The sequence below is a fragment of the Gracilinanus agilis genome, chromosome 4 (assembly GCF_016433145.1).
Source record: "Gracilinanus agilis isolate LMUSP501 chromosome 4, AgileGrace, whole genome shotgun sequence".
In the NCBI taxonomy this organism is placed as follows: Eukaryota; Metazoa; Chordata; class Mammalia; order Didelphimorphia; family Didelphidae; genus Gracilinanus; species Gracilinanus agilis.
The window spans coordinates 44494790-44510410 of record NC_058133.1 but is presented as its reverse complement, the minus strand read 5'-3'; the positions used below and the strand labels follow the sequence as shown (position 1 = coordinate 44510410).

Sequence of the window (15621 nt, the reverse complement as noted above, 5' to 3'; positions counted from 1 at the left end):
CTCATCCATCTTTCATGTGGCTGAACTTCGAATTTGACTTCTTCAACTGATACTCAAATGGCATGATACTGAATCTCTTTACCATGCAGATCACCTTCCTCAGGATACTCTTCAGCTTATCAGAGCCTTCATGAAATGTGGCACCCAAATAGGGATAGGGATAGGGACTGAATTTATGATTTCACTCATATGGGGAACTTCCAGATGAGAAAATTCTAACCACAATGCAAGTTAGCACTATCTCTGCAACTTATTGTCATAAGAATTGCATAGAGCAGTGATGGGCAAACTTTTTAAAGGGGGGGGGGCTAAAGAAAAGGAAATGTTCATCTGTCAGTCTGTTTCTAGGGCAACTCTTTTGAAGTTTAATTGTATTGTATCCTACTCATTGTATTCGTCAGATTAGGAATAATGTCCCATGGTGGGATAGAACATTTCAGGGGGCTGCATCTGACCCTCGGGCTGTAGTTTGCCCATCACTGGCCTAGAGCATTCAGAACTTAACTTACTTTCCAGGGTCATATAGTCAAGATATATAAGGGTTTGAACTTAAGTATTCCTGACTTCAAGGCAAGCTCTGTCCCCACTGCTAAACACTATCTTTCATGGTACCCAGAACTGAACAAAATATTCCAGAATGGGTCTGACCAGTGTAGAGTCTGATATATAATTATCATCTTCCCATTTCTGGACACTTTGTCTCTTTTAAGGTTGTCTGATTGCATTAGTTTTCCTGGCTTCTGCATCCCAGAACTGAATGATATTTTGTTTGGAGCCCATTAACCATATTCCACATCATCCCCACCCCATTCAGATGAACTGTTGTCTAGCAATCCCTCCTCCATCTTGTCTTTGCAAAACAATGCATTTTCCCTCCATGGTATGTTGTCTGACATGTTTCTGCGAGTTTTACAATATGCTTATCTATGTTTGTGGGAAGCAGAATGAGAAGGTATGGGTAGGTTGAGATTTGTATGGTTAGAGGAGGCATCCATCCAAGTATGTTTGTGATGCTCCTAGATGTTCCTTGTCATCATTTGAAAGATCTAAATAGAAGAACCAAGAAGTTGGTAATCTGATTTCAGGTTTGGGCTTCAGGCAGACAAAGTGCAATATTAAATTTGACAATGACAAAGTGAACTAGACTGTCACTATATACACATTCCTTGAAATGGAATTTATCAGTGGAGGTCGCTATTGTGATGTCTGTATGCAAAATGACTACCTATATAGTTGGCCTAAGGAATCGCAAAGATTGAGTGTCTCTGGTTGGTGAAGACAAAACTAGGTATGTGATTTTGCCCAATAGGTATTGCAGTCTGAAATGAGGGTATTCTTAGGTCACTTATTTTTTGTTTGTATAAATGCTGTAGTACACAGATATAGAGATGAAGAAGCTTTCAGAAGCTAGTCCAGTTTTAATGGTAAAAAAACCCAATAAAAACTATATCTAAACTCATTTGAAAACATATTTCCATATTAATGTCCAGGTTCATAAAAGTCCATGAATAATTTACCTGATGGAAAAGCTTTAGAAGCTAAACTCTCATTTGATCAAATGTCCTAAGTGGACTTTTATGGGGTTGTGGTTTCTACTAATGGATGTATAACTAGCATCACAATAATCAAAATTAATACAAAAGAAATCTGAACTTTGCAGCAACCAAAAGATGTGAAAAAGCCATTTTCATGGGCAAAAGCACAGATAATCTATCCCACCATTCATTGTTTACCGATGAAACTCTCCATAAAAAACCTTTTTGCCAGAAAGCCCCATTTGAGTCAATGACATCTAATAACAATTACTTTCTACTCATCATTTTCCTCTTTAATTTCCAGGCTTTCATAATCATCTGCATGTAGACAAATTACATTATTAGATGTACCCTGTCTTAATAGCATCCAACTTTCCCCCTCAAAACATTTCTTGTTGAAGCTATTCTAAACAGCCAAGAGTGTAACCGCACAATGGAAGCAGTTGTTGGGACTAGTTGGAGGCAACTCTGTTCCAAGATAACATCATTTGTTGCCATATGAATAGCCTCCAGCACATTCATTCTACAATTTCCCATGAGTCAGAATAATTTCTAATTAAGGTGCAGAACAGTTTTCTCATCTTGAATCTAAACAGAAGTTCAGGAATTTTGTGTGTGCACATTTAATTTATTTTTTAAAATTCTACTTATCTTTAAAATGGAAAACAAAAGAGGTAATTAGTGAGTTATAATGGATATAGTTAAAGTTTGAAGTAGGAACCATGTGATTACTTACCTCCAGGATCAAGCATAAAATCCTGTTCGGCTTTTAGAGCCCTTCATAACCTGGAACCTTCCTAATGTTCCAGTTTCCTTTACCTTGTTTCCTTTACCTTCCATCTATTCCTACCATGTCCAAGTACTTTATTTTTAAAATCTTTACCTTCCATATTTGAACCAAAACTAGTCATTGATTCTAAGGCAGAAGAGTGGTGAGGGATAGGCAATTGGGCTAAGTGACTTGTTCAGGGTCACACAGCAAGGATGTGTCTGAGGCCAAATTTGAACCCAGGACCTCTTATCTACAGGTTTGGTTCTCTCTTCCATTGAGTCACCTTGCTGCTCCTTCTCCAAGTACTTTTTAATCCAGTAACTCTGACTGCCTTACTATTCCTCAAATAAAACAGTCTGTCTCCCTTTATTATTGATTTGATACCTCAGTCTAAAACTCTTATCAATTGCTACTGGCAAGGTCTTCTAGGACCCCTACCTCCCTTCAAAGTTTAGTTTAAGTACCATATCTTTAAACAAAATTCCTCCAATTGCTAGGAACTCTCTTCAAATAACTATGTGTTTATTTTGCATACATACTGTATCTATCTGTATCTGTGAATATATTTCATGTGCATTGTAGAATGTAAGTCCCTTAAAGGCAATTCCATTCTCCCTTCTATATATTTGCATGCCTAGCATATAGTAAGCACTTAATGCTTTTTGACTGATTGATTGAGGCCCAACAGAACAAGTCTAATCTCTTTTCTAGTCAATTTGATGTTTAATTATAGTTATGCAAAACTGGCAGAAGCTTTATCATCTGATAAACTGACAATTTCATTTTGATCAGTAATATGGGGGGCCAACACAGTCTTGCTTTTCTTGGAGTAAACCCAGAGCCAATCTTAAGGGTATATTGTCATCTCTGCTGTTAGTACCTCGAACTCCATAATTAGAAACATTTCCTTTCATTCCAAGCATTGCCTTCTTCTCTTGAGGTCCTACTTCAAAATGAAAATGCTCCTAGGAAAAATAAAATGTAAGATCCCTAATATCTGAGTGAAAATGGGTTTGGGTTATTCATGCCTACACCCGAAATTTCCTTTTCCCCTTGCTATCCCCAAGAAATCCAAGACAGCAAAGCGGAGTTGACTACTAGACAGCAAATATTCCCAGCACAGCTGAGGATTACACCAACACTAGGGCTACCAGTGTGGCTGCTATTGCAGAGGTTTTGTCTTTAAAGAAGGGAAGTCAGATTAAAAGCTCTCCAACACTTATTACAGAACCTGGCACACAGTAGGTCTTTAATCAGTGTTGATTGAATGCCTGAGTGGCAGGAGGAGATGGAGAGGAGGAGAATTATTCCTGTGTGGCCTTTTTTGTATGTTTCTGTGATGCCTTAGTTTATTTATGTCTCTTGGGGAGTCTTCTGGGTTGGTCAGTGCTGTGAGCTGTCCAAGGTCTGACTAAGGCACAGATCTTTGCAGAAAAGAATCCATGTCACAAGGTCAGCTAGTTAGCCACATCCTTAAAAACACCAGAGTCCTTCCCTATTCTCTTAGGCATGTCTTTATCAGAGGTCAGGGGACCCTAACACTGGAAGAGACATTATGAAGGTACTTGTTTGCCTGCTGAAAGAGTGAGAAAGGGTACAAAAAGGAGAGGAGAGAAATAGGCATGAACAACATCAATAATAATAATATGCCTGGATGACAAATTTCACTGACCGATAATCATGGATTTTAACCAATTTTATGAAATGTAATGTGTTAGATTAGATCTTAAACATTTATTTCAAAAGATCTGGCATTCAACATGAAGCTAGAGAATGGGTAAATATAAGACTCTCTTTAAAATTGCTTTATTTAAAAATATTTAAATGTCAATGTTATATCATCAAAAGTAAGAATATTATCAAGTAATTATAATATGTAGCAAAATAAACAAAGATAAAATGGAAATTCACCTATTTATTGACTTCTACTTCCTACCTCTAAAGAAAACACAATCTTTCACACTAGTCTGGAGAATTTGTATTACTGTTGCTGTTAATAATGGTTAAGGGGCAGTATAGTATAATAGACAGAAAGCTGGCCTCCAAAACTGGAAGATCTGGGTTCAAGTCCAATCTCTGACACATACTGGCTATATGACCCTAGGCAATTCATTTAACTTCCCTTTTCCATTTAGTCATTTAAGACTAGTTTCAGAGAAAGTGGCAGTTTGCATTGGTAGAGTTTCCTATTCTAGTGAAATCACAGGGCCACTCCCTATTTAATAATATGGTTATTCATCTCTAAAAAGAAAAAATTGGGTATCTGTAATGCTAACTTGTTTCCAAGTAATTTATATACTAAATGACAGTCAACAAGTTACTGATTGACCTTCCTCCCAGGGACTAGATCTGTAATTTTATTGATAAATTCAATATGTAAACTTTTTCTACCACTGTACATGGGAATCTTCTCTGAAACAGAAGATTTTAGAGAGATGCCTATAGCACTGAGAGATTGTCATTTGCCCAGAGTTACATAGTCAGGATTTGTCAGAGGTGTAATTTGAACAAAGATCTTTCTGGCTTTAAGATCAACTGTCTATCCCTACATAACATTGCCTTTTTAGCCACTATTAAGCAACAAAAATATCTTCAAACTAGTGTGAAGCTTGAACTTTCTTCAGAGGGAAGAGGAAGGAGTAAATAAGTAAGATGGATTTCCTCAGGCTCCTAAAATGAAGATCACCGAGATGTAATGCAGATCATTCAATACCAAATGCAGATTTAGAGATTACACTCATAAAATTGAAATCCAGGTAGAAGAAACCCCTAGTTTTCCTAAAACATCAGAGGATATATTGAATGGTAGTATAGGCAAAACCCCAAATATGAATAAGAATGAAATATTATATCTGATGTAGAATCATGAAATTTAAATAAACTGAATTATTTTAAAATCAGAAAAGCATGAAAAAGATACTTTTGACTGTTGCTGAATCAGATATGTAATAGTTCTCCATCAAATGTCTTATAGTGATGGGGGGGAGAGGTCATTCTTGTTTTTTCTCTAGCAGCTGATCTGTTTCAGACATTTCTTAACATAAAAAGCCCAGAAACAATAGTTTGAACTACTCTGTACAAGGCACTATTTGGTGCCAGAGGATGGGGAAATGTTAAACAATATCCATGTTCAGTTGAACCCACTCAGTCTACTGAGGAGATAGGCTATTTCACTGTGATTGGCAATTTGAAATCCTGGAGTCAACTCTTTACCCTTTATTATGTGATCACAAACTACTTTTTTCTCGAAGAAGTTCATTTCCTCCTTTTTGAAATGGTGATAGTAATTTTTATGCAATCTATCGGGAAGGATTTTTGTGGGGATGGAAAGATTTTTGTAACTGTATATTACCAAATGAAGGCCAACTGGTAGTATTATTATTCATTGCTCCTATTCTCTTTTCTAGTTAGTTGGTTTGTACATTTGTTACTTAAACCTTACTCTAGTATATTTACTAAAGAGAGATTATTTCCAAGCATTGGCTTAGGCTGGGAGTACTTTGGCATATTAGATTACATTGGAGCTTGAAAATATTAGCTTTACTTTCCATAAAGGGAAGAAGAAATGTCAGTGTAATTAAATTAATGACTTACTCAATTCAAAATAAAAAGTGAATCTATTATGCCCCTCTGGGAAGAATATAAGGAGGAGTGCCCTACCTTAGAAATGGAAAGAAGGAAGCCAACATAAAATGTATTTACAGCTCAACACCCAGGAGGTCACTGACCACTTTCTTCTTAGGAAAGTGACACTGTCATTGGAAATCACAGGTACCCCAGAATAGTCTCTTGAGAGAAAATTGGACTGCCACCATCAAATAGGCATTCTTCTGAGGATCTCCCAAAAATGTTTCCATTTTCTCCTAATGTCCAAGCTACACACAACTCTGTCTCTCCGTGAAGAGCACATATGAAATGTTTTCATTAGTACTGAACTTTTTTTTTAAATTTAAAATTCTGTGAATATCCTCATAAAATAAAAGACTCAGGAGGCAAAAGGGAAAACAAGTGGTTGGCAAATGAGACCCAATGTCCTTTTTGTTCCCTGTAATATGAGAAAGAAGGTTGCTGAAGAGGGTTATTAATTAGTGGGTTCTGTTTTTATTCACTAAGAATATGTAATGTCCTATCAGACAAGAGGCACCTGTTTAAAAAATCAATATAACTTGTTTCCCAAACTCCACCAAACATTTCTAACATGTGTCAGTGCACTAATGTGTGCAAAGAATAAAGACAAAAAAACTCCCAATATGAAAGAAAGCATCCAGCTTCTTTCAGTGATACAGAATGCTAACAGCAACCAATTCTTTGGGCCTTGGCTGTGAGCAGGCACTGGTGTAGCCCTAGCCAGATGGCATTTTAAAATCAAATCTCACCCTATTTGTCGCTCGGTGTTGACCTACATTGTGTTTGAAGCATTCCCTGCAATTTTCACATCCTGTTGTGGCTTTTTACTCTGTCGCTATCCCTTCAACACACAACCAAAACAATCTCTTAATTGCTCTTAATGAGCCTACAGAATAACTGAATTCTGAGGGCAACGTTTCTATTTAAAACACACACACACACACACACACACACACACACACACACACACACACACACATACACACACACCACCCCACAGAGTACAGCTTTCCAAATATACTCCATTCATTCCAACACTTACCAAACCAACAAAACACAGATCCACACACCCCCAATTTGTAGTCATTCACTCTCCTCTCCCATTCTGCATGACTCATTCGCCAGCATTGTAAAAGTACCCAAGATCTCAGTGAGCACGCTCGCACCCCCATTTATTGGACCCCCAAACTGCTCCTAAGTAGCCAAGAAGCTACTTGATCCCTGCTTCATTGTGACAAATGGGAGCATCTCCCTCAAGTCCCTCTCCCATCATTCCACCAGCCTGCCTGCTTGCCACGCCTTAGAGCACACCGCACACACGGGCTCTTCTCTGCCTGACAAACAGCTGGGAGTTACATTTTCTTTTTCTTTTCTTTCTGGCTCTCTCTGCAAAACAAACAAACGAAAAATGCAAGTGTGTGGGAGGTGGGATGGGTGGGGTGTGTGTGGGGGGTACGGTTTTCACGCACCCTGCCCGGTCCAGCAAGAAAGCAGAAATAACACTTCTAGGATCCTGAGCATCAGAACAGCATGCAACCCTTTGCAAATAGTCTGGGGATCATGACAATGAACTTCTCCGTGTGTCTTTCCCTCTCCTGTGTATGTGTGTGTTTCTCATTCTTTTCTACACACTCTCTCCCAGAAATGGGAAGTTCCTAACTAGTGCGGGAGCCGATTCTTCCTGGATATTGGGCAAATGCCGCTGTGGGAAGTAGCGGGCGCGCGGGGAGGGGCGCCTCAACCTGAGAAGCCCTCCCTCTGCTCTCAGCTCTGCCCAGCCCTGTCCTGCACACCCCCAGACTCTGCCCGCCCCGGCGCGCGCCTCCCTACCTCCTTCCTCCGGCTCACCGCCCCGGGTCTGGTGAGGAGTGCGGTCTCCTCGCACACCACGGCCACGTCCTCCACAAACACGCAGTCGGGCAGGCTCTCGTCCGCAGGCAGCTCCACCACTTGCAGCCCCAGTTTGTTCTTGAGCACCCCCACGTAGAGCTGGTGCTCCCGCTCGGCCCGGGCAAAATCCACCTCGTCGCCCTTGTGGCTCCGGAGCGCATGCTGGCACAGGGACTCGGGCAGTCCCCGCACCACGGCGTGGGTGACCCGGCCGAAGGTGGAGAGGTGGCCGAGTGCGGCCATGGCCGGGCAGGCGAGAGGCGAAGGCGGCTAGGAAGGGCTGGCCGGGCGGGCTGGCCGGGCGCGGCGCTGCGCTGCGCTGCGTTGTGCCGTGCGGTGACAGGCGGCCCCCACCCCCCCACCCCCCTACAAGGGCAGCGGCTGCCGCTGCGACCACGTAACCGCGGCTCCTTCTCTTGGCAGCCGATGAATGTGGTGCAAAAAAAGCTTCCTGCTAGCGACCAAAAACCTGCCCGAGCTCACTGAGCATGCCCAGTGCTCCGGGCTGGAGCCACGCACGGGAGTTTCCATGTGCGGATTCCAGGGCTCCCGGTTTTCGCCGCAGCCAAGGAAAGGGGGGTGGGGTTAGTATGAGTTGGAAGGGTGCGGGGTACCCGGGCAGCCTCAAAGGAGGGGCTTTACCCAGTCCGGGCCAGTATGGAGAGGACCAGCGGGGCAGGTGGAAGCCTTGTCCTGACTTCACCTGTGCCCCCTCTCCCCCAGCTGCCTTCCCTGCCCCAACACAGGGCAGGCACATGGTATCTCCTCATGAGTAACTATTGCCAGGGACATGGCCTGGTAGAGATGTTTGTTTTTCCAGCCACAAGCTGTGGAGGGAGGGAGGGAGCAAAGGCCAATCCCTCATGTGCCCTGGGTCCCCAGGTGGCTTGTTTGCCTCAAACCATCCATGATGTACCCAGGGTGGCAATTTACCTTTCCTTATCACGGAGTTGCCTTGGCTGCCCCTCCGTAAAGAAATCTCTACACCTTAACCACCTTACCTTCCAACATGCTGATTTGTCCTGGGGGTGGTTTAGGACTGTGGAAAATGATAGCAAACCATCACATGTTGAGGTGAATAGAGAGCTGTCCTGGGACCAAGTACACATGGGCGATCCTGGGCAAGGCATTTAAACACTCATTTCCCCCCTAAGCAACTCTACGACTTTTACAAAGAAGGTGCACATCTAGAGTGGCAGGAACCTTCTTAGCAGGAGTTTCCCCGCATCCATGAATTCAGAGATCCAGTTCTATATTGATTCATTGGTGTGTATTTCAAACATCAGTAAGTATACAGCTGGGTGAGTAGAAATAAGGGGGAACATTTATCACGAAGAAGAGAAGATTTTGAAAGAGAAGGTAGGCAGTGGTATAGAAAGACTTCCATTTGGCAACCTACTTTTTGGAAAGAATCCCAGTAGAGAATCAGAGATCTTAGTTTCAAATCTGGTTCTGCCACTTACCGTCCTAAGCTTGAGTTTTCACAATGAGGAAGTCTAGTTACTTTTTCTGGGCTTCTGTTTCTTTCTTTGTAAAAATGAGCGGATTAGACCAATGAACTCTGAAGTCCTTTTCCACCTTTAATCCAAGAATTTACAATCCTAAGAGTCAGAGAGCCTTGTCGCAAATCTCAGATCTGTTGCTTACCACCCCTGGGACCTTGGATAAATAGTCTCTATTTTATCATCTGTAAATGAAGAAGTTGGAGAAGATCAAAGGTGTCAAACACCTGACCAGCTCTCAGGACCACAAAACTCTTGAAGTAATCAGAGTAGAACAGATTAAAATGTAACTAGGAAATATTTAACAGAATAAAGATACAATAATGCATAGATAACTACAATTTAAAAACTTAAGTCAATTTATACAGCCTGCAGGAATCCCTACATATGGATTAGTGACCTGGTTTGCATTTGAATTTGACATCATTAAACTAAATAACCTTTTTTTTAAAAAAAAGCCTAATTTTACTGATCTCTATTGTTTTATAGCACCTTTATTTCTGAATCTATCCTACAACTCAGTGAGTGTTTTTAAGTGAGAGAAGTAAAATCAACTAGACTTAAGTTACTAAACCTTGCATGCCCTTTGACTCAGTGAAAAAGTGAAACCATGACTCAGAAAACCATGGCTATACTCCAAAAAGATCAAAAGGAAAAGGACCTACATGTACATAAATATTAATAGTAACTCTGCTTGACTTTGATTACTTCCCCCTTCTTTTCAGCTTTTGTTTATGTGTTGTTTTCCTCCATTAGATTGTAAGCTCCTTGAGGTAAGGGTTTGTATTATTTGTATCCCCAGCACTTAGTATACCTGTATGCCTTGCATACACTTGCATGTGCTGCCAAAGACACTTAATAAATATTTATTGAATTCAGTTGAACTGGCAAAGAACTGGAAACTAAGGCATTCTCTTTCAGTTGGAGAATGGCAGAGTAAATTATGATTTCTATGTAATGGAACACTACTGATTTGGAAATAACATAATGAAGAGGATGTTTTTAGAGAAATTTAGGAAGATTTGTCTAAACTGATGCAGAACGAAGTGGACAAAACTAGGAAAGCAAGCAACCTCTATTACAACATCAACATAATCAATTTTGAATGTTATTAAGGACTCTGGTCAATGCAATGAATATACATGATTCCAAAGGACCAAGTATAGTCTCCTTTCTGACAGAGAAATAATGTATTAAATGAGACACACCTTTTCAGACATGATCAATGTAGGAATCTTTTTGCCTGATCATGCATATTTGTTAAAAGGCTTTGGATTTGTTTTTCTTTTTAGCAAATATTGAAAAAATGAATTAAAAAAACAAAGTAATTGTACTATGAACTGGGAAAGGGCAGGAAGAAGGGGAAGTAGAATAGTAAGACCCAGCATCATATAGTGCTTTAAGGTTTGCAAAGTGCTGTACAGATATTACTTTATTTGATCCTTGCGATCATTTTGGGAGGTAATTTTGGCTTCAGTTGCTAAATAATTTGTTCATGGTCACACAGTTAGTAATGTTTGAGACCAGATTTGAACTCAGCTCTTTCTGACACTAGATTCATTGCTTTTTCTAGTGTGCCAGATGGTAATGGAGTTGAGTTTTGAAGGCAACTAGGGGATGCTACAAAACAGAGGTGATGAGAATGCTTTCCAGGCATAGTTGGACAGCTTGTGAAAAAGCACAGAGAAGGGAGGTTGAACTTAATTTACAGGAATGAGCAAGCAATCTTGTTTGACTGAAATATAGAGTGTATGGAGAATAATGTGTAATTAACAAGGGAAGGGAGCCTGGAACCATATTGTGAAGACTTTAAAAGACAAATAGGAATATATATTTTATCTTAAAAGCAAGAAAGGGCCACCAGAACTTTTTGAGTAGGGCATTGCCATGATTCTAACAGTGCATTAGGGATATCAGTTTGGCAGCTGTGTGAAGAATGGACTAGAAGGGATCAAGATTGGAAACAGAGAGAATAATTAGTAGACTACTGCAGTAGTTCAGGTGAGAGGTTCTATCCCTGACAGATGTTCACCTAATTTCTCCCTAGACACGTCCAGTGGTGGGTAGCTCCATCCAACACAGCTCTGTTAAAAAAGAATTAACAAATATTTGTTAAATTGTGTCCAATTTTTTACATATTCATTTGAAATATATCTCAAGCCCCTTAAACCTAATTAGGTAGTCTGAAACTATATTAAACGTCTGTATTCCGCATGATAGCCTTCAAATATTTTAATGTTTCCATCTCTGGTCCTCCAGATGGACTACTCCCAATTTAAGCCAATCCAATTCTTAATATGAATGTTGCCAGACCCTCTAGCAAGGCTTTTTCTAGCCCTTTCCTGATATTGGTCTTGTTGTCTGGACAACTTCCTGGAAATAGTGTGAAAGAAAGTAGAATACTGAGGCAGGTGACATCTGAGTACAAATTCTGTCCCAGATATTTCTTAGATATAGGAACATGAGCAAATGACTTGCCCTCAATTTTCTTTTCTTTAAAGAGGGGATAATATCTATAGTTCCTATCTCTCCAGGTTATTAGGATGAAATTAGATAATATATGTAAAAAGTCCAGTGAATATGATCTTTTTGATGGAGACACTCCCTTCAATGAAAACGTTGACCTGTCCATCCTCGTCCACCCTGTGTAACTTTTGTTCAAATCCTCTCATAAAATGATCACAGAAGTACACTAAAAATTCTGGGAGCCTTTAGCACATTTTCTTGACATCTCTAGGAAATAAAGGAACACCAGGACTGTCTTTCAGCTATCCCTTGCTCTCACCATGTAACTGTAAAATCTTCCCCATGTAAAATCTTTATTTCCCTCTGAATTCATTGAGGATCAAATGACCTAATATTTGTAAAATGCTTAGCTCAGTGCCTGGCACATGGTGCACACTTAGTAAATGCTTCTCTCCTCTTCTCTCCCTATGGCATCTCCAGTGTAATTCCTTGTGTGTAATATGTTAGATTGTAGCTGAGTCATGGGCAACATGAATCTCTCCATTGATTTCTGGGTAATCCTCAACTTCCATTTTCTGAGACAGTGGTATTCCATGTCTGGCAACAATACAATATTACTGGAAGCATAATCATATTTTTAAAAATGAGCCTTTGTTTCAAGGAGAAGCTGGGAACCATTAAAGGAACTTTGCAATTTCTCAAAGGGAATGCAAGCTGTTCTTCTCCTGTTTTACTCCCTGCTGCAAACTTTTAAGACCTATAAAAACTGAAGCTATTCTCATTTAGATGTGGTGCCTAAAACTAAACACAGTACTCCAGATGGGATTTGGCTGTTCATAGTACAGTCCAATTTTTCTGCTTCCCTTAATTTTTGACATTTTACCTGTATTGCTGCAACCCAAGTTTGCATGAGTTTTTGTTTGTTTGTTTGTTTGTTTTGTATTTTGCAACCAGGTTACCCTGGGTTTTCCATCAACCCAAAAACTCCAAGTCTTTTCTGAAGCGAACTCTTCCATAATATAATATATAAAATAAATAAATAATTTTAAAATACTATTAATTTGTAATTTCCTAAGTCATTATGCAGCCCCTTCCCAAAAATACATTTCTTTTTTTTTTTGACATCACTGCAAGTCACATCTTACCTCCATCCCACTAGTACAATTGATTTTCTGGAACTTAAGAACAAAATTTTATATTGATCTTTACTAAATTTTTATTTATGTTTGTTAATCTCTTCATTCAGATTTTTGTGAATATTGAATTGAGAGATTTTTAAATTTTGTGTGCAATTAATTCAATAAGCATTTAGAACTTATTGGACCAAAGATTTAGAGCTGAAAAAGTTTTTAGAGACTCTCAGGTCCAACCCTCTTATTTTACCAACTCAGAAGAGTTTCATGTGATTTGCCTATGGTCAGTCATACTTACTTGTCTAAGTGTTTAATACAAGATTTTTTAAAAACCCTTACCTTCCATCTTGGAATCAATACTGTGTATTGGCTTCAAGGCAGAAGAGTGGTAAGGGGTAGGCAATGGGGTCAAGTGACCTGCCCAGGGTCACACAGCTAGGAAGAAGTGTCTGAGGTCAGATTTATACCCAGTGCCTCCCATCTATAAGCCTAGCTCTCAATCCATTGAACCACACCCCCTAATACAAGAACTCAGGTCTTCCTGCCTCTGAATCTATGTAGAGAAGGTAGACCGAAGAAGGGGGAAACATTTTCTCCTCAAGAAAAAAGTTATCTTAGAGGTCAAAGAAAGAAAGGTACAGGGTTTTATAAATAGAGACAGATCCTCAGTTTATATTTTAATCAGTAGCAAGATAAGTCCACTGATTCTTTCTTGAAGAGACTCTCCACTAGTTTAGAGATTTCCCACGCTAATCAGGATATTCTGATGAGATTAACTACAGAGGAAAATATCCTCACTAGAACAAATCAGATTTTTTCCCCTCCAGGGAACCCAAGTTTCTTTCCCAAATCACTTGATATCCTGTTCCTCCTGTCAGCTTCCAAAATGAAGAAAGTAGCTCAGCAGCCTCACCTGATAGGTTCCTTTTGCCTCTGTTAATATCATCATAAAGTTGCTAAAAACCTTCCAAGTGTATATCTCTCTTTGTTCTGAAACCATTGCTTGTCCACTACCTATCAGATGAAACTAATTAAACTTCTCATCTTCTAAGTTTTCTTCTTGACTTATTGACTTCCAGTCAAAGGGAACAAGGTGGGAAGAATTATTCTCCTTGAGGGTCTTAAGACTTCCGAGTAGAAGATTTCCCTAATATGTGGCACACAAACCACCAGTCCAATTAACTGTATTTCAAATCCAGTGACCCATACAGGTCTTGTCCCCATACCTAAGAATTATTAGCATCATATTCAAATTTAGTGGTTCTCAAAGTGTTTTTCAGGAGACTTTTAGTGATAAAGGGGTGTCCATAAGATCAAAACTATTTTCATAAGGCATTTTAATTTCTAATATGGTAAATATCAATAAAAAACTCTTTGGAGACATCCTAATTAATTTTTAAACCATTATCTTCCACTTTAGGATTATTTCTGTGTATTTGTTCCAAGGCAGAAGAGTGGTAAGGGCTAGGGAATAGGGCTAAGTGACTTCCCAGGGCCACACAACTGAAATTGTTTGAAGCTAAATTTAAACCCAGGACCTCCATTCTTTAAGTTTACTTCTCAATCCAATAAGTCACCTAGCTGCTCCTAATTAATTTTTTCAGAGTATAAGGGGGGTGGGACTTCTGGGTCAAGATGGCCTCAGAGTAGAAGCAAGGCTCTTCCTCTCTTCTCCATCAACCAATATAAAGTGCCTCAAAAGAACAATAACTAAGATCAGGTGAGTGAAGGGGCTCTACTGTAGTACACAGTATTGATGTTAGGCAGAGTTTGGGCATTTCCATGCTAAAAGGGGGCAAAATTACTCCCACCAAAAGGTGAGCTCATCACCCCTCCCCCACTCCACCTACAGGGCCAGAGTCAGAGCACATGTGGGGCAATCTCTAGGTTCTTGGGGGGGTTGCTGACTGAGGACATCACAGACCTATCCCTGAAAGCAGTGAGATTTGGGACCACAAGAGGCTAAGGAAATGTGGAGATTGGGTGGGGAGATTGGGCAGAGAGGAGTGGCATACATTAGATACTGCAGAGACTAAAAAATAACCTCAGGGCAAAAACCTCTCTTGAGCTCAATACAAAGATCACCCACCTTCCTCACTCAGGCTTTTGACCAGGAAGGAACAAAGCAATGGCTACCAATAGCCAAGAATTACAATCCACAGCTATGGGGAAAAAAACAACAAAAAACCTTGACCCTAGATCATTTTTATTCAGAAAAATTCCAGACCACAGAGGAAACAGCAGAAGATGACAAACAAATAAATACATCCAAACCTTCCAAAAAAATAAATGGAAATTTGTCACAAGCTCTTGAGGAGCTCAGATTTGGGATAATGAACCAAATTAGAAAGATAGAAGAAACTTGGCAAAGAAAGTGGGAAATAGTTCAAAAAGAAAATAACAGTTTAAAAGACAGAAACTTCTACTTGGAAAAAGAAGTCCAAAAATTAAATGAAATGATAAGCAAAATGGAGACCAGAATTGAACAGCTGGAAGCCATGAAAAGCACAATAAACCAAACCTAAAAAGGAAAATCAAAAGATCTTAGCTGAAAACCCATCTTTAAAGACCAGAACTGGGCAAGTAGAAGCTAATTATCTCACAATGCAGCAAAATGAAAAGAATGAAAAATAGAAGGAAACATGAAATATCTCACTGAAAAAACAACTGACCTGGAAAATCTGTGTAGAAGAGAT

The 15621-nt window shown here is 39.8% G+C and overlaps 1 protein-coding gene across 2 annotated transcripts in view; it reads right to left on the bottom strand.

Moving 5' to 3' along the window:
* Positions 1 to 8166, bottom strand: part of DDAH1 (dimethylarginine dimethylaminohydrolase 1) — a 206232-nt gene extending 198066 nt beyond the window's left edge. For both annotated transcript variants that reach the window (XM_044672713.1, XM_044672712.1), the window contains exon 1: positions 7765 to 8166. In XM_044672713.1, coding sequence (XP_044528648.1) covers positions 7765 to 8067 — 303 coding nt within the window. In that variant the 5' untranslated portion in view covers positions 8068 to 8166. The remainder of the gene's footprint in view (positions 1 to 7764) is intronic.
* Positions 8167 to 15621: the final 7455 nt, after the last annotated feature.